This window comes from Haliotis rubra, unplaced genomic scaffold (assembly GCF_003918875.1).
Source record: "Haliotis rubra isolate DU_JTF1 unplaced genomic scaffold, ASM391887v1 Scf355, whole genome shotgun sequence".
Taxonomy (NCBI): Eukaryota; Metazoa; Mollusca; class Gastropoda; order Lepetellida; family Haliotidae; genus Haliotis; species Haliotis rubra.
Window position 1 is genome coordinate 65,958 of NW_025767030.1, and position 26,354 is coordinate 92,311.

General features: G+C 39.9%; 1 protein-coding gene across 3 annotated transcripts in view; it reads left to right on the plus strand.

Annotated features, from left to right (window-relative positions):
• The window catches only part of LOC124285221 (hemicentin-2-like), a 106,488-nt gene that overhangs the window by 36,530 nt on the left and 43,604 nt on the right, over window positions 1-26,354 (plus strand). For all 3 annotated transcript variants that reach the window (XM_046721417.1, XM_046721418.1, XM_046721420.1), the window contains 6 exons: window positions 2,407-2,534; window positions 4,512-4,659; window positions 7,775-7,894; window positions 8,304-8,465; window positions 22,669-22,817; window positions 26,079-26,199. In XM_046721417.1, the coding sequence (XP_046577373.1) occupies window positions 2,407-2,534; window positions 4,512-4,659; window positions 7,775-7,894; window positions 8,304-8,465; window positions 22,669-22,817; window positions 26,079-26,199 (828 nt within the window). The remainder of the gene's footprint in view (window positions 1-2,406; window positions 2,535-4,511; window positions 4,660-7,774; window positions 7,895-8,303; window positions 8,466-22,668; window positions 22,818-26,078; window positions 26,200-26,354) is intronic.

Here is a 26,354-nt window from a genome sequence, read left to right on the forward strand (position 1 = left end):
TCAGTCTCTCCCTGGTCTTGTACAACAGTGGGTGATAAGCCAGTGTCAGACTCTCCCTCGTCTTGTACAACCGTGGGTGAGAAACCAGTGTCAGTCTCTCCCTGGTCTTGTACAACCGTGGGTGAGAAACCAGTGTCAGACTCTCCCTGGTCTTGTACAACCGTGGTTGAGAAACCAGTGTCAGACTCTCCCTGATCCAACCGTGGGTGAGAAACCTTGTCTCTCCCTGGTCTCCTGTACAACCGTGGGTGAGAAACCAGTGTCAGTCTCTCCCTGGTCTTGTACAACCGTGGGTGAGAAACCAGTGTCAGTGTCTCCCTGGTCTTGTACAGCCGTGGTTGATAAACCAGTGTCAGTCTCTCCCTCGTCTTGTACAACCGTGGGTGAGAAACCAGTGTCAGTGTCTCCCTGGTCTTGTACAACCGTGGGTGAGAAACCAGTGTCAGACTCTCCCTGGTCTTGTACAACCGTGGGTGAGAAACCAGTGTCAGACTCTCCCTGGTCATGTACAACCGTGGGTGAGAAACCAGTGTCAGTCTCTCCCTGGTCTTGTAAAACCGTGGGTGAGAAACCAGTGTCAGTCTCTCCCTGGTCTTGTACAACAGTGGGTGATAAGCCAGTGTCAGACTCTCCCTGGTCTTGTACAACCGTGGGTCAGAAACCAGTGTCAGTGTCTCCCTCGTCATGTACAACCGTGGGTGAGAAACCAGTGTCAGACTCTGCCTGGTCTTGTACAACCGTGGTCGAGAAACCAGTGTCAGACTCTCCCTGGTCTTGTACAACCTAGGGTGAGAAACCAGTGTCAGACTCTCCCTTGTCTTCTACAACCGTGGGTGAGAAACCAGTGTCAGACTCTCCCTGATCTTCTACAACCGTGGGTGAGAAACCAGTGTCAGACTCTCCCTGGTCATGTACAACCGTGGGTGAGAAACCAGTGTCAGTCTCTCCCTGGTCTTGTAAAACCGTGGGTGAGAAACCAGTGTCAGTCTCTCCCTGGTCTTGTACAACAGTGGGTGATAAGCCAGTGTCAGACTCTCCCTTGTCTTGTACAACCGTGGGTGAGAAACCAGTGTCAGTGTCTCCCTCGTCATGTACAACCGTGGGTGAGAAACCAGTGTCAGACTCTGCCTGGTCTTGTACAACCGTGGGTGAGAAACCAGTGTCAGACTGTCCCTGGTCTTGTACAACCGTGGTTGAGAAACCAGTGTCAGACTCTCCCTGGTCTTGTACAACCGTGGGTGAGAAACCAGTGTCAGTCTCTCCCTGGTCTTGTACAACAGTGGGTGAGAAACCAGTGTCAGTCTCTCCCTCGTCTTGTACAACCGTGGGTGAGAAACCAGTGTCAGTCTCTCCCTGGTCTTGTACAACCGTGGTTGAGAAACCAGTGTCAGACTCTCCCTGGTCTTGTACAGCCGTGGGTGAGAAACCAGTGTCAGTCTCTCCCTCGTCTTGTACAACCGTGGGTGAGAAACCAGTGTCAGTCTCTCCCTGGTCTTGTACAACCGTGGGTGAGAAACCAGTGTCAGACTCTCCCTGGTCTTGTACAACCGTGGGTGAGAAACCAGCGTCAGTGTCTCCCTGGTCTTGTACAACCGTGGGTGAGAAACCAGTGTCAGTCTCTCCCTGGTCTTGTACAACCGTGGTTGAGAAACCAGTGTCAGTGTCTCCCTGGTCTTGTACAACCGTGGTTGAGAAACCAGTGTCAGAGTCTCCCTAGTCTTCTACAACCGTGGGTGAGAAACCAGTGTCAGACTCTCCCTCGTCTTGTACAACCGTGGGTGAGAAACCAGTGTCAGTCTCTCCCTTGTCTTGTACAACTGTGGGTGAGAAGTCAGTGTCAGACTCTCCCTGGTCTTGTACAACCGTGGGTGAGAAACCAGTTTCAGTGTCTCCCTGGTCTTGTACAACCGTGGGTGAGAAACCAGTGTCAGTCTCTCCCTGGTCTTGTACAACCGTGGGTGAGAAATCAGTGTCAGACTCTCCCTTGTCTTGTACAACCGTGGGTGAGAAACAAGTGTCAGACTCTCCCTGGTCTTGGACAGCCGTGGGTGGGGAACCAGTGTCAGACTCTCCCTGGTCTTGTACAGCCGTGGGTGAGAAACCTTAAACCTTTCGGAAACATTAACACTGTAATCTACACAAAACAAAAAGTACCAATGGTGAAGGTTTGGATAGCCTGCCACGTCTTGTCCATCTGTGTGTATACGCTGTGAGCAAAACATCTTGGTGCTACAATCCTGATTACATCACCATTTGGCAGTACAACGACACTCCGAGCATGTGATCCGAGCACACGGGTTACTCCTCAGTGGTTTCGGCTCTGCGTGAGACATTGAACGTACACGTTCACACAGTGTAAATGGCAATGAACGTATTCAATTCAGTGTTTATTTTTGTTTTATGCAGGGCCTGCACGTTTACCAGTGATAGCTCTTACTCCGAATACTAGCACCCTGACGACGGAGTTAGGGTCTGCTGTTTCAGTGCGATGTGCGGCAGAGGGGAACCCAACCCCCCGTGTCAGCTGGAGGAAGGTGAGCACGCCACTTGATTACTGGTGAAATACGGATGTGGTGGTACGCATTAGGGAAATACACCTGTCACAGAAACAGTCCTGTCAGAGTACAATACAGGCACACATTGTCATGGAAACAAATATGCCATCGCATAACGAGTGATTGGGGACAATTAATGTTTTGTAAACATTCATTATACTAATGCCAAGCGCGTCAGAATTCACCGGATAAACAGCATTAACCTGGGCGTAATTTGCCGCCTGATCATTCAGAGGCGAATCCATGTATAGAGATGATGATGTCTCATACAGGGACTCACTGATACTCGTATCACCTACTGATGTATAACAGATATTAGCCGGCTGCACTCTTGTAGTGGTAGAGAGTTGGACTCACTGATACTCGCATCACCTACTGATGTATGACAGATCTTTGCCAGCTGCACTCTTGTAGTGGTAGAGAGTTGGACTCATTGATACTCGCATCACCTACTGATGTATGACAGATCTTAGCCGGCTGCACTCTTGTAGTGGTAGAGAGTTGGACTCACTGATACTCGCATCACCTACTGATGTATGGTAGATCTTAGCAGGCTGCACTTTTGTAGTGGTGGTGGTGGAATTGGGTTTAACGTCGTGCTTGAGAATATTTCGCTCATATGACGAGCACTCTTGTAGTGGTAGAGAGTTGGACTCACTGATACTCGCATCACCTACTGATGTATGATAGATCTTAGCAGGCTGCACTTTTGTAGTGGTGGTGGTGGAATTGGGTTTAACGTCGTGCTTGAGAATATTTCGCTCATATGACGAGCACTCTTGTAGTGGTAGAGAGTTGTACTCACTGATACTCGCATCACCTACTAATGTATGATAGATCTTAGCCGGCTGCACTTTTGTAGTGGTGGTGGTGGAATTGGGTTTAACGTCGTGCTTGAGAATATTTCGCTCATATGACGAGCACTCTTGTAGTGGTAGAGAGTTGTACTCACTGATACTCGCATCACCTACTGAGATATGATAGATCTTAGCCGGCTGCACTCTTGTAGTGGTAGAGAGTTGGACTCACTGATACTCGCATCACCTACTGAGATATGACAGATCTTAGCCGGCTGCACTCTTGTAGTGGTAGAGAGTTGGACTCACTGATACTCGCATCACCTACTGATGTATGATAGATCTTAGCAGGCTGCACTCTTGTAGTGGTGGTGGTGGAATTGGGTTTAACGTCGTGCTTGAGAATATTTCGCTCATATGACGAGCACTCTTGTAGTGGTAGAGAGTTGTACTCACTGATACTCGCATCACCTACTGATGTATGATAGATCTTAGCCGGCTGCACTTTTGTAGTGGTAGAGAGTTGGACTCACTGATACTCGCATCACCTACTGAGATATGACAGATCTTAGCCGGCTGCACTCTTGTAGTGGTAGAGAGTTGGACTCACTGATACTCGCATCACCTACTGAGATATGACAGATCTTAGCCGGCTGCACTCTTATAGTGGTGGAGAGTTGGACTCACTGATACTCGCATCACCTACTGATGTATGATAGATCTTAGCCGGCTGCACTTTTGTTGTGGTAGAGAGTTGGACTCACTGATACTCGCATCACCTACTGAGATATGACAGATCTTAGCCGGCTGCACTCTTGCAGTGGAAGAGAGTTGGACTCACTGATACTCGCATCACCTACTGTTGTATGATAGATCTTAGCCGGCTGCACTCTTGTAGTGGTAGAGAGTTGGACTCACTGATACTCGCATCACCTACTGAGATATGACAGATCTTAGCCGGCTGCACTCTTGTAGTGGTAGTGAGTTGGAGGCCGGAAGTGGTAGGCTCGTACCACAGATTTGAATTTCAACGTGATATGTTACATGGAGTGTTAACTATATATGAACAATAAGAAGCCAGTTTTGCACTTTTTGCGTGACACATATCCTGATATTGTCCATCAAACACCCTGTATTTCTGTTGTGTATATATCCGCAGGCTAACGGCTCGCTCCCTTCCAACGTGCTGGTGACAGGAGGGTTGCTGACCCTGGCTCGTGTCGAGAGGGAGAACGACGGGGTGTACGTTTGTATGGCAGTCAACGGTCTCGGGCAAACACAGAAAACACTCCGACTCTCCGTACAGTGTTAGTGTATTCACCTTTCTCTATACCCTTTACCGGTCCCTACATACCGGTCCCTACATACCAGCCCCCTACATACCGGTCCCCACATACCGGTCCCCATGCACATAACAGACCCCACATACCGGTCCCCACATACCGGTCCCCACATACCGGTCCCTACATACCAGTCCCCACATACCAGTCCCCACATACCAGTCCCCACATACCAGTCCCCACATACAAGCCCCCGACATACCGGTCCCCACATACCGGTCCCCACATACCGGTCCCCACATACCGGTCCCCACATACCAGCCCCCACATACTGGTCCCTACATACCGGTCCCCACATACCAGACACCATGCACATACCAGACACCACATACCGGTCCCTACATACCAGCCCCCCCCACATACCAGCCCCCCACATACCAGCCCCCACACACCGACCCTACATACTGGCCCCTACATACTGGCCCCAACATACCGGTCCCCACATACCCGGTCCCCACATACTGCAACCCCTACATACCAGCCCAAACATACCAGTCCCAACATACCGGCGCCCACATACCAGCCCCAACCTACCAGCCACCACATACTGGCGCCCACATACCAGCCCAAAAATACCGCCCCTACATACCAGCCCCCTACATACCAGCCCCCCCACATACCGGCACCAACATACCAGCCCCACACCTGCCCCCTACATAACAGCCCCCCACATACCAGACCCCACATACCAGCACCCACATACCAGCACCCACATTCAAGCCCCGACATAACAGCCCCCACATAACAGCACCCACATAACAGCCCCCACATACCAAACCTCACATACCAGACCCCACATACAAGCACCCACATACCATCACCCACATACCAGCCCCCACATACCAGTCCCCACATACCGGTCCCCACATACCGGTCCCCACATACCAGTCCCCACATACCAGCCCCCACATACCGGTCCCCACATACCAGACCCCACAAACCAGACCCCACATACCAGCACCCACATACCATCACCCACATACAAGCCCCCACATAACAGCCCCCCATATAACAGCACCCATATAACAGCCCCCACATACCAGACCCCACATACAAGCACCCACATACCATCACCCACATACCAGCACCCACATACCATCACCCACATACAAACCCCCACACATACAAGCCCCCACATACAAGCCCCCACATACCTGCCCCCCACATACCAGCCAGCCCCAAACATACCAGCCCCCACATACCTGCCCCAACATAACGGTCCCCACACACAGGCCCCCACATACCAAACCCCACATGCCTGCCCTACATACCAGCCCCCCACATTCCAGTCCACACTTACCGGTCCCTACACACACACGCCCCCACATACCAAACCCCACATACCAAACCCCACATACCGGCCCCATATACCAGCCCCCCACATACCGGCCCCCACATACCAGCCCCCACATACAAGCCCCCACATACCGGCCCCCACATACCGGCCCCCCACATACCGGCCCCCCACATACCAGCCCCCACATACAAGCCCCACATACCGGCCCCCACATACCAGCCCCCCACATACCGGCCCCACATACCGGCCCCACATACCAGACCCCAAATACAAGCCCCACATACCAGACCCAAAATACCGGTCCCGTACTGACCTCAGGAAGACGTCAGTGATTTATAGACTGAATACATCCAGTAATGACAGATTGCAAAAGAAACAAAACTCAAAACTCTGTTCAATGAATGCAGACACTGTTCATATTTGCACATTGGTTCAGAGGGGTTACAGTGTTCAGAGCTGAAGTCTTTCCGTATGTTTCATGTGGTTCTCGTTTCCATCTGATTTAGCAAGAGTGGGGGCGAAACAATTAGAATTAATTAATAAGAATAAATCCTATCTTTGTACCTAATTGTACGACGTATTTTATGTAATTTTAAAGATTAGATGTCTCTGTAATAGTCTTTAAATGAACAAGTCAAGCCGTTTTGATTCAGAACAGTCTTTGTAGATCAAATTGACTGTCGGAAATGCTAGAAAAATGCTTTTTAGCCTTAATACTTTGATAAAGGTGATAAATGTACTATGTTGTCAATATATCAACTCGCCTATAGTGTACCTAATTTTTATTTCAATCGATTTAACATTCCCATGTATTTAAAGGGCAGTTTACAGGAGAGAATATGGTACCAAAGCAACAACTTAAGATTTTTTCAGAGTTCAACAACAGAAATCTGAAATAGTCTTTACATTTATGCTGATAATACAGTTGGTGTAAAAATATGAATCAAAGTTTTTCTTTAACAAATAAATGTTGAATGTTTGTGTTGCTTTACTTAATTATCGTTTCTTTATTGAAGAAATATTAATATAAATGTTAAGTCTTGATAAAAAAGTGTCCCGTCATGCATGCACATCTTTATCACAGCGTCCACTATGGCCAACTATTTGCAGTCAATTGTTGCAAAGGTTTATAAGTTTTTTGTGCTTGAAAAAGACAGAGGTAAACCTTTCATTAGTTTAGAAAGGGTTTATTACAGAACTTGTAGAGCTGTTGGTATGTCTTACCAACAAGTTTACAATATTGTACACAAATCAGACCTCTGAATTTTAAATATAAGTCAAAAAGCATTTTTCTAGCATTTACGACGGTACTTTAGTGTGCAAGGATAAGGGTATTTGTTTAGCACGTGAGGATCGGCCTGGAACTATTGGGTATTATTTTGTTATTGACATTATTTTACGTTGGGCGAGTGGCAGAAGGGGAATACACATTTGGACAGTACAAACAGACGTCGTTTGCAGTCTTGTGGTACACATGTCTATGCAATTCTCCATTTGACTTGTACAATATGTTCCCCTTTCGTTCAGGTTAACAATAAGGTTGACCTTTGCCCGTGTTTGTGCCGGGTGCTCACCTTTCCGTGAACACCTGGTGTCTTCACTCTTGAATAGTACTTAGGATAGATTGTGAATCTATGTGTGAATGAACGCTTGTATATATTTTGTGTTTGACATGCAGATGGGATTCATACACAAAATGTTGTCCGATTGCCATTGTTTCTTTATAATAAAAAACTCCATATCTGTTTTCTGTTTTTTGTCTGTATTTATTTTATTGGTGTACAGATGGGCCTGTGATGGATGAACGTCCCGTGAGCCAAGAGGTTGAGACGGGGTCAGCTGTAGTGATGACTTGTGGAGTTACTGCAAATCCACCTCCAGTCTACACCTGGCAAACACCTGCTGGTAACGTGCGAACACATTTACCTATACATGTCAGAAATAGCTCTACTGTGAGTTACCAAGTGTGTGAGTGAGGGTCGGGGGAAGTTGTCCTGTTGATTGTGAGGGGAAAGATGTCTTGGAACCGCAAGGCAGGTCTGACTGGTATCGGTCGACCAAAGAAAAATATGGACGGAATTATGAGACAAATCCGCATAATCAGACAAAGAATTTTGATGGGCAACTCAGTTGGCGATGTCTTCCATGGAATATGATCTCACTGAGACAGTAGACAATGGCAGATATAGGGAGCCTTTGTGACACATATCTAACAATCATGAGTTTGATTTGACTACAGTTGTAATTTATTCATAAATGTTTGGTTAATGTTATTTTTGTGTGTTCCCTTAACTTTGTCACATTGGTCACCTAGGTAACGTGAGTGTCACCAGTGGCAATGTTGATGGAATGATAGTTACCGCTGGGGGCAGTCTACAAATTGCAAACGCTGGGCCCTCCCATCATGGTACTTACACTTGTCTGGCGGCCAACAGGATCAACATAATCACAGCATCAGCTGTTCTCAATGTGAAAGGTAAAGCCTGAACTCTCCAGAACGTTTTGAAAAGGTAACCCATGGGATGTGTACATTTATATGTTTTCTTGATATTTTATTTACGCCTTTACACGACAAATAAAGTACTTTTATCAACATGATTATGAGAATCGAGGAAATTAACCACTTAAAGACGTTTTGAGACTTCCCCAAACCATAATATGATATAACATCGAGAGAACAGGGACGTTGGCTATTCCTATTACGAGCATCTGGATGTGAGGTCCAATGTTGATCCCTAGCTAGCTGTTAGTTGTGCGCATTATCGCCTCGCCAGTGAGCTCCATATGAAAAAACCCTGATTTTTTGTCTGTCTGAAATCTACCGTAAAAACAACTGAAATTCTGCATTAATGGTTCGTACACCAAGATCAGTTTTGATGGGTAATCTTATATTTGACCTTAAATTGACCATACGCTGACTTGCAGAAGCGATATCGCCGCTTGAATACAATATCAATATTTGCAGCATATCCCTTGTCTGTCGTGGCATGTATTACCCTACGTCTTGTACGGTATGTTACAATACTTGCTTGTTATGTCAGCGACCGATGCAAATCCAGATGCGGGTCAAAGGTCTAGCAATGGTGTAAATACAATGTATATACATATTCAACAGAATTAGAAACTTGACACGCACACCATTTGTATAAATTGGAAATCTTGGTCGCCTCTTGTTGTACTATACACTCGGCCATGACGTGTAGGCTGTTGGGGTTTGGTTGGTGTGTTATAGTCAGCAATATTCCAGTCATACATTGTCTTTGAGACCGATTTGAAAATATAGCTTGACAAAACATCAATCACTCATGGTCACCTTATGGATAACACGTGCATTTAAAAGTGCCATATCTATAGCTTAAAGGTATCATTGTCTGACTGACTGTTGCGTTTGTGATCGTTTTGGGGGGGTGTTGTTTTTTGGGTTGGAACCCGGATGATATCCCAGAGTTCTTGTCTAGGTCGGACCTCTGTTGCGCCGTCCGTAGCAGAAATTCATAGCATTATTGCGTCGTCTCACACGGTCAACAAAGACAAAACAGAGTTTCATGATAGAATTAATTGGATGATTTAGTCACTTCTGTGACCTCTTAATGTATCACTAAATTTACCAATTGGCTGCAAAATATGTGCATCTACTTCATAATGATAACAGTGTTGAAGTTCAATTTCATCTCCCAGAAACTATGTTAGGATTCCAAGAAAACTGAAGTCAGTTTACATCTATATTCTGTTTTGGTTAAACTCGTAGCATCATAACTGGTTATGTTTGTATCCACGTTAAAATTCATAAAGAAGTTAGTCGAGCATTTGTTTAGTGCTTTTGTAATATCCAGATGTTTCATACATCGTCTACAACGAAAAAGCTTGTGAAATCACCGATTTAGTGTTGTCTGTCTCGCATCTTACAAATTCACAAACGATAACGTACATGAAGTTCAATGATTCTGTTCGATGCTACAACAAATGAATACAAACAAAATGGACTTATCGTGAATTACAACCGACAGAAAGTGAAACTCATCAGATAGTAACCTGGTTCGAGGAGTCTGTCTGTCTGTATCCACACCAATGAGCAATACTCCATACATCTGCAGCTGACAGCCAATCATATCACGTGTCTTTTAACTCATCTCATCCTGGAAAATATATATAACGTATCGAGGTGGCGTGAACTGTCTGCCGAGATAGCAATCTTCATGATATCCACTGGTCTTTTGGAACATGATTTAGTTGAACAACGCTGGGCAATCAGTCATTGTATTATTGGCTAATCCTGTGAACAAAGAACGTTAATAATACACAGGCAATTTACCACATATGGGTGTGTTCCGTATGGATAAATATACCTACATGCAATACATATGGGTGTGTTCCGTATGGATAAATATACCTACATGCAATACATTTGGGTGTGTTCCGTATGTATAACTATACCTACATGCAATACATTTGGGTGTGTTCCGTATGGATAAATATACCTACATGCAATACATTTGGGTGTGTTCCGTATGGATAAATATACCTACATGCAATACATATGGGTGTGTTCCGTATGGATAAATATACCTACATGCAATACATTTGGGTGTGTTCCGTATGGATAAATATACCTACATGCAATACATTTGGGTGTGTTCCGTATGTATAACTATACCTACATACAATACATTTGGGTGTGTTCCGTATGGATAAATATACCTACATGCAATACATTTGGGTGTGTTCCGTATGTATAACTATACCTACATGCAATACATATGGGTGTGTTCCGTATGTATAACTATACCTACATACAATACATTTGGGTGTGTTCCGTATGTATAACTATACCTACATACAATACATTTGGGTGTGTTCCGTATGTATAACTATACCTACATGCAATACATATGGGTGTGTTCCGTATGTATAAATATACCTACATGCAATACATATGGGTGTGTTCCGTATGTATAAATATACCTACATGCAATACATTTGGGTGTGTTCCGTATGTATAACTATACCTACATACAATACATTTGGGTGTGTTCCGTATGGATAAATATACCTACATGCAATACATTTGGGTGTGTTCCGTATGTATAACTATACCTACATGCAATACATTTGGGTGTGTTCCGTATGTATAACTATACCTACATACAATACATATGGGTGTGTTCCGTATGTATAACTATACCTACATACAATACATTTGGGTGTGTTCCGTATGTATAACTATACCTACATGCAATACATTTGGGTGTGTTCCGTATGTATAACTATACCTACATGCAATACATTTGGGTGTGTTCCGTATGTATAACTATACCTACATGCAATACATATGGGTGTGTTCCGTATGTATAACTATACCTACATGCAATACATTTGGGTGTGTTCCCTGTTCCGTATGTATAACTATACCTACATGCAATACATTTGGGTGTGTTCCGTATGTATAACTATACCTACATGCAATACATTTGGGTGTGTTCCGTATGTATAACTATACCTACATACAATACATTTGGGTGTGTTCCGTATGTATAACTATACCTACATGCAATACATTTGGGTGTGTTCCGTATGTATAACTATACCTACATGCACAATACATATGGGTGTGTTCCGTATGTATAAATATACCTACATGCAATACATATGGGTGTGTTCCGTATGTATAACTATACCTACATACAATACATTTGGGTGTGTTCCGTATGTATAACTATACCTACATACAATACATATGGGTGTGTTCCGTATGTATAAATATACCTACATGCAATACATATGGGTGTGTTCCGTATGTATAAATATACCTACATGCAATACATATGGGTGTGTTCCGTATGTATAAATATACCTACATGCAATACATATGGGTGTGTTCCGTATGTATAACTATACCTACATACAATACATTTGGGTGTGTTCCGTATGTATAACTATACCTACATACAATACATTTGGGTGTGTTCCGTATGTATAACTATACCTACATACAATACATATGGGTGTGTTCCGTATGTATAACTATACCTACATGCAATACATTTGGGTGTGTTCCGTATGTATAACTATACCTACATACAATACATTTGGGTGTGTTCCGTATGTATAACTATACCTACATACAATACATTTGGGTGTGTTCCGTATGTATAACTATACCTACATACAATACATATGGGTGTGTTCCGTATGTATAACTATACCTACATACAATACATTTGGGTGTGTTCCGTATGTATAACTATACCTACATACAATACATTTGGGTGTGTTCCGTATGTATAACTATACCTACATACAATACATTTGGGTGTGTTCCGTATGTATAACTATACCTACATACAATACATATGGGTGTGTTCCGTATGTATAACTATACCTACATGCAATACATTTGGGTGTGTTCCGTATGTATAACTATACCTACATGCAATACATTTGGGTGTGTTCCGTATGTATAACTATACCTACATACAATACATTTGGGTGTGTTCCGTATGTATAACTATACCTACATACAATACATTTGGGTGTGTTCCGTATGTATAACTATACCTACATGCATTACATTTGGGTGTGTTCCGTATGTATAACTATACCTACATACAATACATATGGGTGTGTTCCGTATGTATAACTATACCTACATACAATACATTTGGGTGTGTTCCGTATGTATAACTATACCTACATACAATACATTTGGGTGTGTTCCGTATGTATAACTATACCTACATACAATACATATGGGTGTGTTCCGTATGTATAACTATACCTACATACAATACATTTGGGTGTGTTCCGTATGTATAACTATACCTACATGCAATACATTTGGGTGTGTTCCGTATGTATAACTATACCTACATGCAATACATTTGGGTGTGTTCCGTATGTATAACTATACCTACATACAATACATTTAAGTGTGTTCCGTATGTATAACTATACCTACATACAATACATATGGGTGTGTTCCGTATGTATAACTATACCTACATACAATACATTTGGGTGTGTTCCGTATGTATAACTATACCTACATACAATACATTTGGGTGTGTTCCGTATGTATAACTATACCTACATACAATACATTTGGGTGTGTTCCGTATGTATAACTATACCTACATACAATACATTTGGGTGTGTTCCGTATGTATAACTATACCTACATGCAATACATTTGGGTGTGTTCCGTATGTATAACTATACCTACATGCAATACATTTGGGTGTGTTCCGTATGTATAACTATACCTACATACAATACATTTGGGTGTGTTCCGTATGTATAACTATACCTACATGCAATACATTTGGGTGTGTTCCGTATGTATAACTATACCTACATGCAATACATTTGGGTGTGTTCAGTATGTATAACTATACCTACATACAATACATTTGGGTGTGTTCCGTATGTATAACTATACCTACATACAATACATTTGGGTGTGTTCCGTATGTATAACTATACCTACATGCAATACATTTGGGTGTGTTCCGTATGTATAACTATACCTACATACAATACATATGGGTGTGTTCCGTATGTATAACTATACCTACATGCAATACATTTGGGTGTGTTCCGTATGTATAACTATACCTACATACAATACATTTGGGTGTGTTCCGTATGTATAACTATACCTACATACAATACATTTGGGTGTGTTCCGTATGTATAACTATACCTACATACAATACATTTGGGTGTGTTCCGTATGTATAACTATACCTACATACAATACATATGGGTGTGTTCCGTATGTATAACTATACCTACATGCACAATACATTTGGGTGTGTTCCGTATGTATAACTATACCTACATACAATACATTTGGGTGTGTTCCGTATGTATAACTATACCTACATACAATACATTTGGGTGTGTTCCGTATGTATAACTATACCTACATACAATACATTTGGGTGTGTTCTGTATGTATAACTATACCTACATGCAATACATTTGGGTGTGTTCCGTATGTATAACTATACCTACATACAATACATTTGGGTGTGTTCCGTATGTATAACTATACCTACATGCAATACATATGGGTGTGTTCCGTATGTATAACTATACCTACATACAATACATTTGGATGTGTTCCGTATGTATAACTATACCTACATACAATACATTTGGGTGTGTTCCAAATGTATAACTATACCTACATGCAATACATTTGGGTGTGTTCCGTATGTATAACTATACCTACATGCAATACATTTGGGTGTGTTCCGTATGTATAACTATACCTACATACAATACATTTGGGTGTGTTCCGTATGTATAACTATACCTACATGCTACATTTGGGTGTGTTCCGTATGTATAACTATACCTACATGCAATACATTTGGGTGTGTTCCGTATGTATAACTATACCTACATACAATACATATGGGTGTGTTCCGTATGTATAACTATACCTACATACAATACATTTGGGTGTGTTCCGTATGTATAACTATACCTACATACAATACATTTGGGTGTGTTCCGTATGTATAACTATACCTACATACAATACATTTGGGTGTGTTCCGTATGTATAACTATACCTACATACAATACATTTGGGTGTGTTCCTGTATGTATAACTATACCTACATGCAATACATTTGGGTGTGTTCCGTATGTATAACTATACCTACATACAATACATTTGGGTGTGTTCCGTATGTATGTATAACTATATATGGGTGTGTTCTACATACAATACATATTGGGTGTGTTCCGTATGTATAACTATACCTACATGCAATACATTTGGGTGTGTTCCGTATGTATAACTATACCTACATACAATACATATGGGTGTGTTCCGTATGTATAACTATACCTACATGCAATACATATGGGTGTGTTCCGTATGTATAACTATACCTACATACAATACATTTGGGTGTGTTCCGTATGTATAACTATACCTACATGCAATACATTTGGGTGTGTTCCTGGGTATGTATAACTATACCTACATGCAATACATTTGGGTGTGTTCCGTATGTATAACTATACCTACATGCAATACATTTGGGTGTGTTCCATGTATAACTATACCTACATACAATACATATGGGTGTGTTCCGTATGTATAACTATACCTACATACAATACATTTGGGTGTGTTCCGTATGTATAACTATACCTACATACAATACATTTGGGTGTGTTCCGTATGTATAACTATACCTACATGCAATACATATGGGTGTGTTCCGTATGTATAACTATACCTACATGCAATACATTTGGGTGTGTTCCGTATGTATAACTATACCTACATGCAATACATTTGGGTGTGTTCCATGTATAACTATACCTACATGCAATACATTTGGGTGTGTTCCGTATGTATAACTATACCTACATGCAATACATTTGGGTGTGTTCCGTATGTATAACTATACCCTACATGCAATACATTTGGGTGTGTGTTCCGTATGTATAACTATACCTACATGCAATACATTTGGTGTGTTCCGTATGTATAACTATACCTACATGCAATACATTTGGGTGTGTTCCGTATGTATAACTATACCTACATGCAATACATACATTTGGGTGTGTTCCGTATGTATAACTATACCTACATGCAATACATTTGGGTGTGTTCCGTATGTATAACTATACCTACATGCAATACATTTGGGTGTGTTCCGTATGTATAACTATACCTACATGCAATACATTTGGGTGTGTTCCGTATGTATAACTATACCTACATGCAATACATTTGGGTGTGTTCCGTATGTATAACTATACCTACATGCAATACATTTGGGTGTGTTCCGTATGTATAACTATACCTACATGCAATACATTTGGGTGTGTTCCGTATGTATAACTATACCTACATGCAATACATTTGGGTGTGTTCCGTATGTATAACTATACCTACATACAATACATTTGGGTGTGTTCCGTATGTATAACTATACCTACATGCAATACATATGGGTGTGTTCCGTATGTATAACTATACCTACATGCAATACATATTGGGTGTGTTCCGTATGTATAACTATACCTACATGCAATACATTTGGGTGTGTTCCGTATGTATAACTATACCTACATGCAATACATTTGGGTGTGTTCCGTATGTATAACTATACCTACATGCAATACATTTGGGTGTGTTCCGTATGTATAACTATACCTACATGCAATACATATGGGTGTGTTCCGTATGTATAACTATACCTACATGCAATACATTTGGGTGTGTTCCGTATGTATAACTATACCTACATGCAATACATTTGGGTGTGTTCCGTATGTATAACTATACCTACATGCAATACATTTGGGTGTGTTCCGTATGTATAACTATACCTACATGCAATACATTTGGGTGTGTTCCGTATGTATAACTATACCTACATGCAATACATATGGGTGTGTTCCGTATGTATAACTATACCTACATACAATACATTTGGGTGTGTTCCGTATGTATAACTATACCTACATACAATACATTTGGGTGTGTTCCGTATGTATAACTATACCTACATACAATACATTTGGGTGTGTTCCGTATGTATAACTATACCTACATGCAATACATTTGGGTGTGTTCCGTATGTATAACTATACCTACATGCAATACATATGGGTGTGTTCCGTATGTATAACTATACCTACATACAATACATTTGGGTGTGTTCCTGTATGTATAACTATACCTACATGCAATACATTTGGGTGTGTTCCGTATGTATAACTATACCTACATGCAATACATTTGGGTGTGTTCCGTATGTATAACTATACCTACATGCAATACATTTGGGTGTGTTCCGTATGTATAACTATACCTACATGCAATACATTTGGGTGTGTTCCGTATGTATAACTATACCTACATGCAATACATTTGGGTGTGTTCCGTATGTATAACTATACCTACATGCAATACATTTGGGTGTGTTCCGTATGTATAACTATACCTACATGCAATACATTTGGGTGTGTTCCGTATGTATAACTATACCTACATGCAATACATTTGGGTGTGTTCCGTATGTATAACTATACCTACATGCAATACATTTGGGTGTGTTCCGTATGTATAACTATACCTACATGCAATACATTTGGGTGTGTTCCGTATGTATAACTATACCTACATGCAATACATTTGGGGATAACTATACCTACATACAATACATGTTCCGTATGTATAACTATACCTACATACAATACATTTGGGTGTGTTCCGTATGTATAACTATACCTACATGCAATACATTTGGGTGTGTTCCGTATGTATAACTATACCTACATGCAATACATTTGGGTGTGTTCCGTATGTATAACTATACCTACATACAATACATTTGGGTGTGTTCCGTATGTATAACTATACCTACATGCAATACATTTGGGTGTGTTCCGTATGTATAACTATACCTACATACAATACATTTGGGTGTGTTCCTGTATGTATAACTATACCTACATGCAATACATTTGGGTGTGTTCCGTATGTATAACTATACCTACATGCAATACATATGGGTGTGTTCCGTATGTATAACTATACCTACATACAATACATTTGGGTGTGTTCCGTATGTATAACTATACCTACATGCAATACATTTGGGTGTGTTCCGTATGTATAACTATACCTACATACAATACATTTGGGTGTGTTCCGTATGTATAACTATACCTACATACAATACATTTGGGTGTGTTCCGTATGTATAACTATACCTACATACAATACATTTGGGTGTGTTCCGTATGTATAACTATACCTACATGCAATACATTTGGGTGTGTTCCGTATGTATAACTATACCTACATGCAATACATTTGGGTGTGTTCCGTATGTATAACTATACCTACATGCAATACATTTGGGTGTGTTCCGTATGTATAACTATACCTACATGCAATACATTTGGGTGTGTTCCGTATGTATAACTATACCTACATGCAATACATTTGGGTGTGTTCCGTATGTATAACTATACCTACATGCAATACATTTGGGTGTGTTCCGTATGTATAACTATACCTACATGCAATACATTTGGGTGTGTTCCGTATGTATAACTATACCTACATGCAATACATTTGGGTGTGTTCCGTATGTATAACTATACCTACATACAATACATTGGGTGTGTTCCGTATGTATAACTATACCTACATACAATACATTTGGGTGTGTTCCGTATGTATAACTATACCTACATGCAATACATATGGGTGTGTTCCGTATGTATAACTATACCTACATGCAATACATTTGGGTGTGTTCCGTATGTATAACTATACCTACATACAATACATTTGGGTGTGTTCCGTATGTATAACTATACCTACATGCAATACATTTGGGTGTGTTCCGTATGTATAACTATACCTACATGCAATACATTTGGGTGTGTTCCGTATGTATAACTATACCTACATACAATACATTTGGGTGTGTTCCGTATGTATAACTATACCTACATGCAATACATTTGGGTGTGTTCCGTATGTATAACTATACCTACATGCAATACATTTGGGTGTGTTCCGTATGTATAACTATACCTACATACAATACATATTTTGGGTGTGTTCCGTATGTATAACTATACCTACATACAATACATTTGGGTGTGTTCCGTATGTATAACTATACCTACATGCAATACATTTGGGTGTGTTCCGTATGTATAACTATACCTACATACATACATTTGGGTGTGTTCCGTATGTATAACTATACCTACATGCAATACATTTGGGTGTGTTCCTGTATGTATAACTATACCTACATGCAATACATTTGGTGTGTTCCGTATGTATAACTATACCTACATGCAATACATTTGGGTGTGTTCCGTATGTATAACTATACCTACATGCAATACATTTGGGTGTGTTCCGTATGTATAACTATACCTACATGCAATACATTTGGGTGTGTTCCGTATGTATAACTATACCTACATGCAATACATTTGGGTGTGTTCCGTATGTATAACTATACCTACATGCAATACATTTGGGTGTGTTCCGTATGTATAACTATACCTACATGCAATACATTTGGTGTGTTCCGTATGTATAACTATACCTACATACAATACATATTGGGTGTGTTCCGTATGTATAACTATACCTACATGCAATACATTTGGGTGTGTTCCTGTATGTATAACTATACCTACATGCAATACATTTGGGTGTGTTCCGTATGTATAACTATACCTACATACAATACATTTGGGTGTGTTCCGTATGTATAACTATACCTACATACAATACATTTGGGTGTGTTCCGTATGTATAACTATACCTACATGCAATACATTTGGGTGTGTTCCGTATGTATAACTATACCTACATGCAATACATTTGGGTGTGTTCCGTATGTATAACTATACCTACATGCAATACATTTGGGTGTGTTCCGTATGTATAACTATACCTACATGCAATACATTTGGGTGTGTTCCGTATGTATAACTATACCTACATGCAATACATTTGGGTGTGTTCCGTATGTATAACTATACCTACATGCAATACATTTGGGTGTGTTCCGTATGTATAACTATACCTACATACAATACATGGGTGTGTTCCGTATGTATAACTATACCTACATACAATACATTTGGGTGTGTTCCGTATGTATAACTATACCTACATGCAATACATTTGGGTGTGTTCCGTATGTATAACTATACCTACATACAATACATTTGGGTGTGTTCCGTGTATGTATAACTATACCTACATACAATACATTTGGGTGTGTTCCGTATGTATAACTATACCTACATGCAATACATTTGGGTGTGTTCCGTATGTATAACTATACCTACATGCAATACATTTGGGTGTGTTCCGTATGTATAACTATACCTACATACAATACATTTGGGTGTGTTCCGTATGTATAACTATACCTACATGCAATACATTTGGGTGTGTTCCGTATGTATAACTATACCTACATGCAATACATTTGGGTGTGTTCCGTATGTATAACTATACCTACATGCAATACATTTGGGTGTGTTCCGTATGTATAACTATACCTACATACAATACATTTGGGTGTGTTCCTGTATGTATAACTATACCTACATGCAATACATTTGGGTGTGTTCCGTATGTATAACTATACCTACATGCAATACATTTGGGTGTGTTCCGTATGTATAACTATACCTACATGCAATACATTTGGGTGTGTTCCGTATGTATAACTATACCTACATACAATACATTTGGGTGTGTTTCCGTATGTATAACTATACCTACATACAATACATTTGGGTGTGTTCCGTATGTATAACTATACCTACATGCAATACATTTGGGTGTGTTCCGTATGTATAACTATACCTACATGCAATACATTTGGGTGTGTTCCGTATGTATAACTATACCTACATACAATACATTTGGGTGTGTTCCGTATGTATAACTATACCTACATACAATACATTTGGGTGTGTTCCGTATGTATAACTATACCTACATGCAATACATATGGTGTGTTCCGTATGTATAACTATACCTACATGCAATACATTTGGGTGTGTTCCGTATGTATAACTATACCTACATACAATACATTTGGGTGTGTTCCGTATGTATAACTATACCTACATGCAATACATTTGGGTGTGTTCCATGTATGTATAACTATACCTACATGCAATACATTTGGGTGTGTTCCGTATGTATAACTATACCTACATGCAATACATTTGGGTGTGTTCCGTATGTATAACTATACCTACATGCAATACATTTGGGTGTGTTCCGTATGTATAACTATACCTACATACAATACATTTGGGTGTGTTCCGTATGTATAACTATACCTACATACAATACATTTGGGTGTGTTCCGTATGTATAACTATACCTACATGCAATACATTTGGGTGTGTTCCGTATGTATAACTATACCTACATGCAATACATTTGGGTGTGTTCCGTATGTATAACTATACCTACATACAATACATTTGGGTGTGTTCCGTATGTATAACTATACCTACATGCAATACATTTGGGTGTGTTCCGTATGTATAACTATACCTACATACAATACATTTGGGTGTGTTCCGTATGTATAACTATACCTACATACAATACATTTGGGTGTGTTCCGTATGTATAACTATACCTACATGCAATACATTTGGGTGTGTTCCGTATGTATAACTATACCTACATGCAATACATTTGTGTGTGTTCCGTATGTATAACTATACCTACATACAATACATTTGGGTGTGTTCCGTATGTATAACTATACCTACATACATACAATACATTTGGGTGTGTTCCGTATGTATAACTATACCTACATGCAATACATTTGGGTGTGTTCCGTATGTATAACTATACCTACATGCAATACATTTGGGTGTGTTCCGTATGTATAACTATACCTACATGCAATACATTTGGGTGTGTTCCGTATGTATAACTATACCTACATACAATACATTTGGGTGTTTCCGTGTATAACCCTACATGCAATACATTTGTATGTATAACTATACCTACATACAATACATTTGGGTGTGTTCCGTATGTATAACTATACCTACATGCAATACATTTGGGTGTGTTCCGTATGTATAACTATACCTACATACAATACATTTGGGTGTGTTCCGTATGTATAACTATACCTACATGCAATACATTTGGGTGTGTTCCGTATGTATAACTATACCTACATACAATACATTTGGGTGTGTTCCGTATGTATAACTATACCTACATACAATACATTTGGGTGTGTTCCGTATGTATAACTATACCTACATGCAATACATTTGGGTGTGTTCCGTATGTATAACTATACCTACATACAATACATTTGGGTGTGTTCCGTATGTATAACTATACCTACATACAATACATTTGGGTGTGTTCCGTATGTATAACTATACCTACATGCAATACATACATGTATAATGCAATACATTTGGGTGTGTTCCGTATGTATAACTATACCTACATGCAATACATTTGGGTGTGTTCCGTATGTATAACTATACCTACATGCAATACATTTGGGTGTGTTCCGTATGTATAACTATACCTACATGCAATACATTTGGGTGTGTTCCGTATGTATAACTATACCTACATACAATACATTTGGGTGTGTTCCGTATGTATAACTATACCTACATACAATACATTTGGGTGTGTTCCGTATGTATAACTATACCTACATACAATACATTTGGGTGTGTTCCGTATGTATAACTATACCTACATGCAATACATTTGGGTGTGTTCCGTATGTATAACTATACCTACATACAATACATTTGGCTGTGTTCCGTATGTATAACTATACCTACATACAATACATTTGGGTGTGTTCCGTATGTATAACTATACCTACATACAATACATTTGGGTGTGTTCCGTATGTATAACTATACCTACATACAATACATATGGGTGTGTTCCGTATGTATAACTATACCTACATGCAATACATATGGGTGTGTTCCGTATGTATAACTATACCTACATGCTACATTTGACGAATCCACTGAGCAAGACAACACTGATGAACGTATCGGTTAATCCTTTGATCGACGTTTTCAGAACTCAGCTGTAACTATGGTAACTCTGTGTCTGTCTTCAGGACCCCCGAGGTTTACGTCTACTCCAGCTGGTCAGATGGTCAGTGCTGGGGAGACGGTCGAATTCACGTGCCAGGCGTCTGGCTACCCAGCTCCAAGTATATTGTGGACCAAAGATGAGAACCTGTTACGCACCAATGACAAATATCAGGTACCCTATCCTCCAACTGTAACACTATCAGGTACCCTATCCTCCAACTGTAACACTATCAGGTACCCTATACTCCAACTGTAACACTATCAGGTACCCTATCCTCCAGCTGAAACACTATCAGGTACCCTATACTCCAACTGTAACACTATCAGGTACCCTATACTCCAACTGTAACACTATCAGGTACCCTATCCTCCAACTGTAACACTATCAGTTACTCTATCCTCCAACTGTAACATTATCAGGTACCCAATCCTCCAACTGTAACACTGTCAGGTACCCAATCCTCCAACTGTAACACTGTCGGGTACCCATTCCTCCAACTGTAACACTGTCAGGTACCCTATCCTCCAACTGTAACACTATCAGTTACTCTATCCTCCAACTGTAACACTATCAGGTACCCTATCCTTCAACTGTTACACTATCAGGTACCCTATCCTCCAACTGTAACACTATCAGGTACACTATCACTATGATATTGATGTGGCTGTTGATACACTTGTGAACATTATTCAAGAATCTGCTCGTCTTTGTGGTCTCCAGAAGCATTCATTTTCTCGACATCGTACAAATTTTGAAAATAATCAGAAATGGTATGGCGATGAGTGTATTTCGTTAAAACAGAAATAGTTTAAGACACTGGATACCTTTAGAATAACGGAAAATAAAGAAACTCTCAAATAATCCCAGCACGCTAGAAATGAATACAGATGTGTGTGCAGAAGTAAAAAAAGCTTATATGAAGATGACTGTGTAAATAATCTTGTGGCCACCAGTGATAACGGCAAATTATTTTGGCGAAAACTCAATTCTTTAACTCAGACACAGGAACAGATAAATAGTGATAACATTCCCGCTGGGGAGTGGACTGGATACTGTAAACACGTTCTTAATTCAAGTGGACGCTGACAATCTAGACTCGGTAACTCTATATGAATCCAATCACACAGAGGAGAACTGTAACTACTGTCAAGATGAAACTTTAAATGACATTTGGAATTCTGATATATCAGAGAGTGAAGTAAATAGTGCTATAAACAGACTGAAATGTTGGACTGCACCTGGCCAAGATGGTCTACTCCCTGACATAATCATGGAATGGTGTAGTACTTTAGTTCCATGTTTGACAGTATTGTTTAATTGTGTCGTGCGCACGGGCGTGTTTCCTTCTATTTGGGCTAAAAGTATTATTATACCTTTACATAAGAAGGGAAGTGTGAAAGATGTTAATAATTATAGAGGTATATCTTTGATAGACACAATAGGAAAATGTCTGACTGCGGTTTTGAATGAAAGATTAGTTCAGTTTGCCGATTTGTATGAGAAGATCCCAGAAGCACAGGCTGGATTTAGACGTGGTTACTGTAATGTTGATAATATATTTCTTTTACAATGTCTGGTTCAAAAATATCTATCTATAAAGGGAGGAAGGTTTTATTGCATTTTTGTAGATTTAAAAAAGGCTTTTGACTCTATTAACAGGAAACTTCTTTGGTATTCTATAATGAAGAATGGTGTTCATGGTCGTATATTAGTTCTTTTAAAGAATATGTATTCTAAAATTCAGTGTGCAGTTAAAGTTTCTAATACTTCAGTGAGTTCTTTGATTCATTTAGTGGTGTTCGTCAAGGGTGTATTATTAGGCCATTGTTATTTTCCATGTTTATGTTAGAACTGCAGAGCATGATAGAATTGTTTACTCTAAGAGGTATATCAGTTGGTCAAGAGTTTATGGAAATAGTGTTATTATTATATGCGGATGACTTGTGTTCAGTTGATGATAGTGTCATTGGTTTGCGGCGGAAGATAGATATTCTTGATAGTTTCTGCAATAAGTGGGGTCTTCAGGTTAATTTAGATAAAACAGAAGTTATGGTTTTAAGAAATGATGGTATATTAAGGCATTATGAAAAATGGTTCTTCAGTGGCTCTCAGATAAAGGTTACTACTTATTACAATTATTTGGGTATTTTGTTTTCAAATAGATTGTCTTGGTCAAAGTGTGTAGCTACGTTAGCTATCAAAGGTAATAAGGCTCTATTTTTCATTAAAAAGTTACTTTGTAAGTTCCCAGGATTGCCAGCTAATATTTCATTCAAATTGTTTGACATTAAAATTAAACCTGTGTTATTGTATGGAGCCCAAGTTTGGGGATTTCAGAGATATCCAGTGCTAGAATCATTTTATGCTAATTTCTGTTAGTTTGTGCTAGGGGTTAGCAAATATAATTCTAGTAATGCTGTTTTGGCGGAGTGTGGTAGATATCATCAATTGTATGTAGATTATCATGTTAAATGTGTTAAGTATTGGTGCGATCTTTTGAGGATAGATAATAGTAGGTATCCCATGCAGAGTTATCTTTTAATGAAACAACTCGATGAATCTGGCAGGACAACATGGGCAAGTGGTGTAAGGCAATTACTTTTCAGTTTCGGATTGGTGATGTGTGGCTGTTTCAGGATATTGGTAATGTGGATATGTTTTTAATGCTATTTAAGCAACGTATATATGAATGTAATTTACAGGTAATTTTTAATAACATCAGTACATCTGATAGGTTAAAACATTATCTCCAGTTAAAATCGTGTTTTGATACAGAATATTATATCATGAATATTAGAAACTGGGAGATATTTATGTTTGCTCAGATTAGACCAGTTACCTATTCAAACAACTATTGGTCGTCGGTAGGGTATAAATAAATGTTTGTGTTTCTGTAAGAATTGTAATGATAATGTAGTGGAAGATGTTATACACTTTTTGTTTGAGTGCCCAATGTATAATTTGATAAGGAGACTGACTGAGTTTGGTTTTACGCCGCTTTTAGCAATATTCCAGCAATATCACGGCGGGGGACACCAGAAATGGGCTTCACTCAGTGTACCCATGTGGGGATTCGAACCCGGGTCTTCGGCGTGACGAGCCAAAGCTTTAACCACTAGACTACCCAACCGCCCCTTGATAAGGAGAAAATATATACCATCTAGATTTTCTGATAACCCTACTACTTATTCTTATAAGTTACTAGTATGTAGTAAAGATCATGAAATTATTCTAAATGTAGCAAAATATGGTAAACATTGTTTGCCTCTCCGCAATGTATAATCATTGTCACTTTCACTATATCATCATATATTATTGTTCAACGATGTACAAGGGCCGATGGCCTAAAAAACGAATAAACGATATACTATCCTCCAACTGTGACACTACTCTGCCTGTATACACACTGAATGTTACGTTTTGTTGTGGTAGGTTACCACAAGTGGAACCTTGATCGTGCGACGAGCTGGGAAGGATGACGCGGGCATCTACAGATGTTTCGCCAGGAATACAGCAGGGCAGATAGATGCTCCAGCAACTCTAAATATCATAAGTTGGTCAAACCTATTTTACACATTGTAGTAGCCATCCACCCGTACCTTACTGCGTTATACCGGACACAAACCATCTAACATGATATTCATCTTTGACGTAGCCTCCGTTACAAAGGGTGCACAGGCTTTTATTTCTTGGGGAATCTTGAAATAT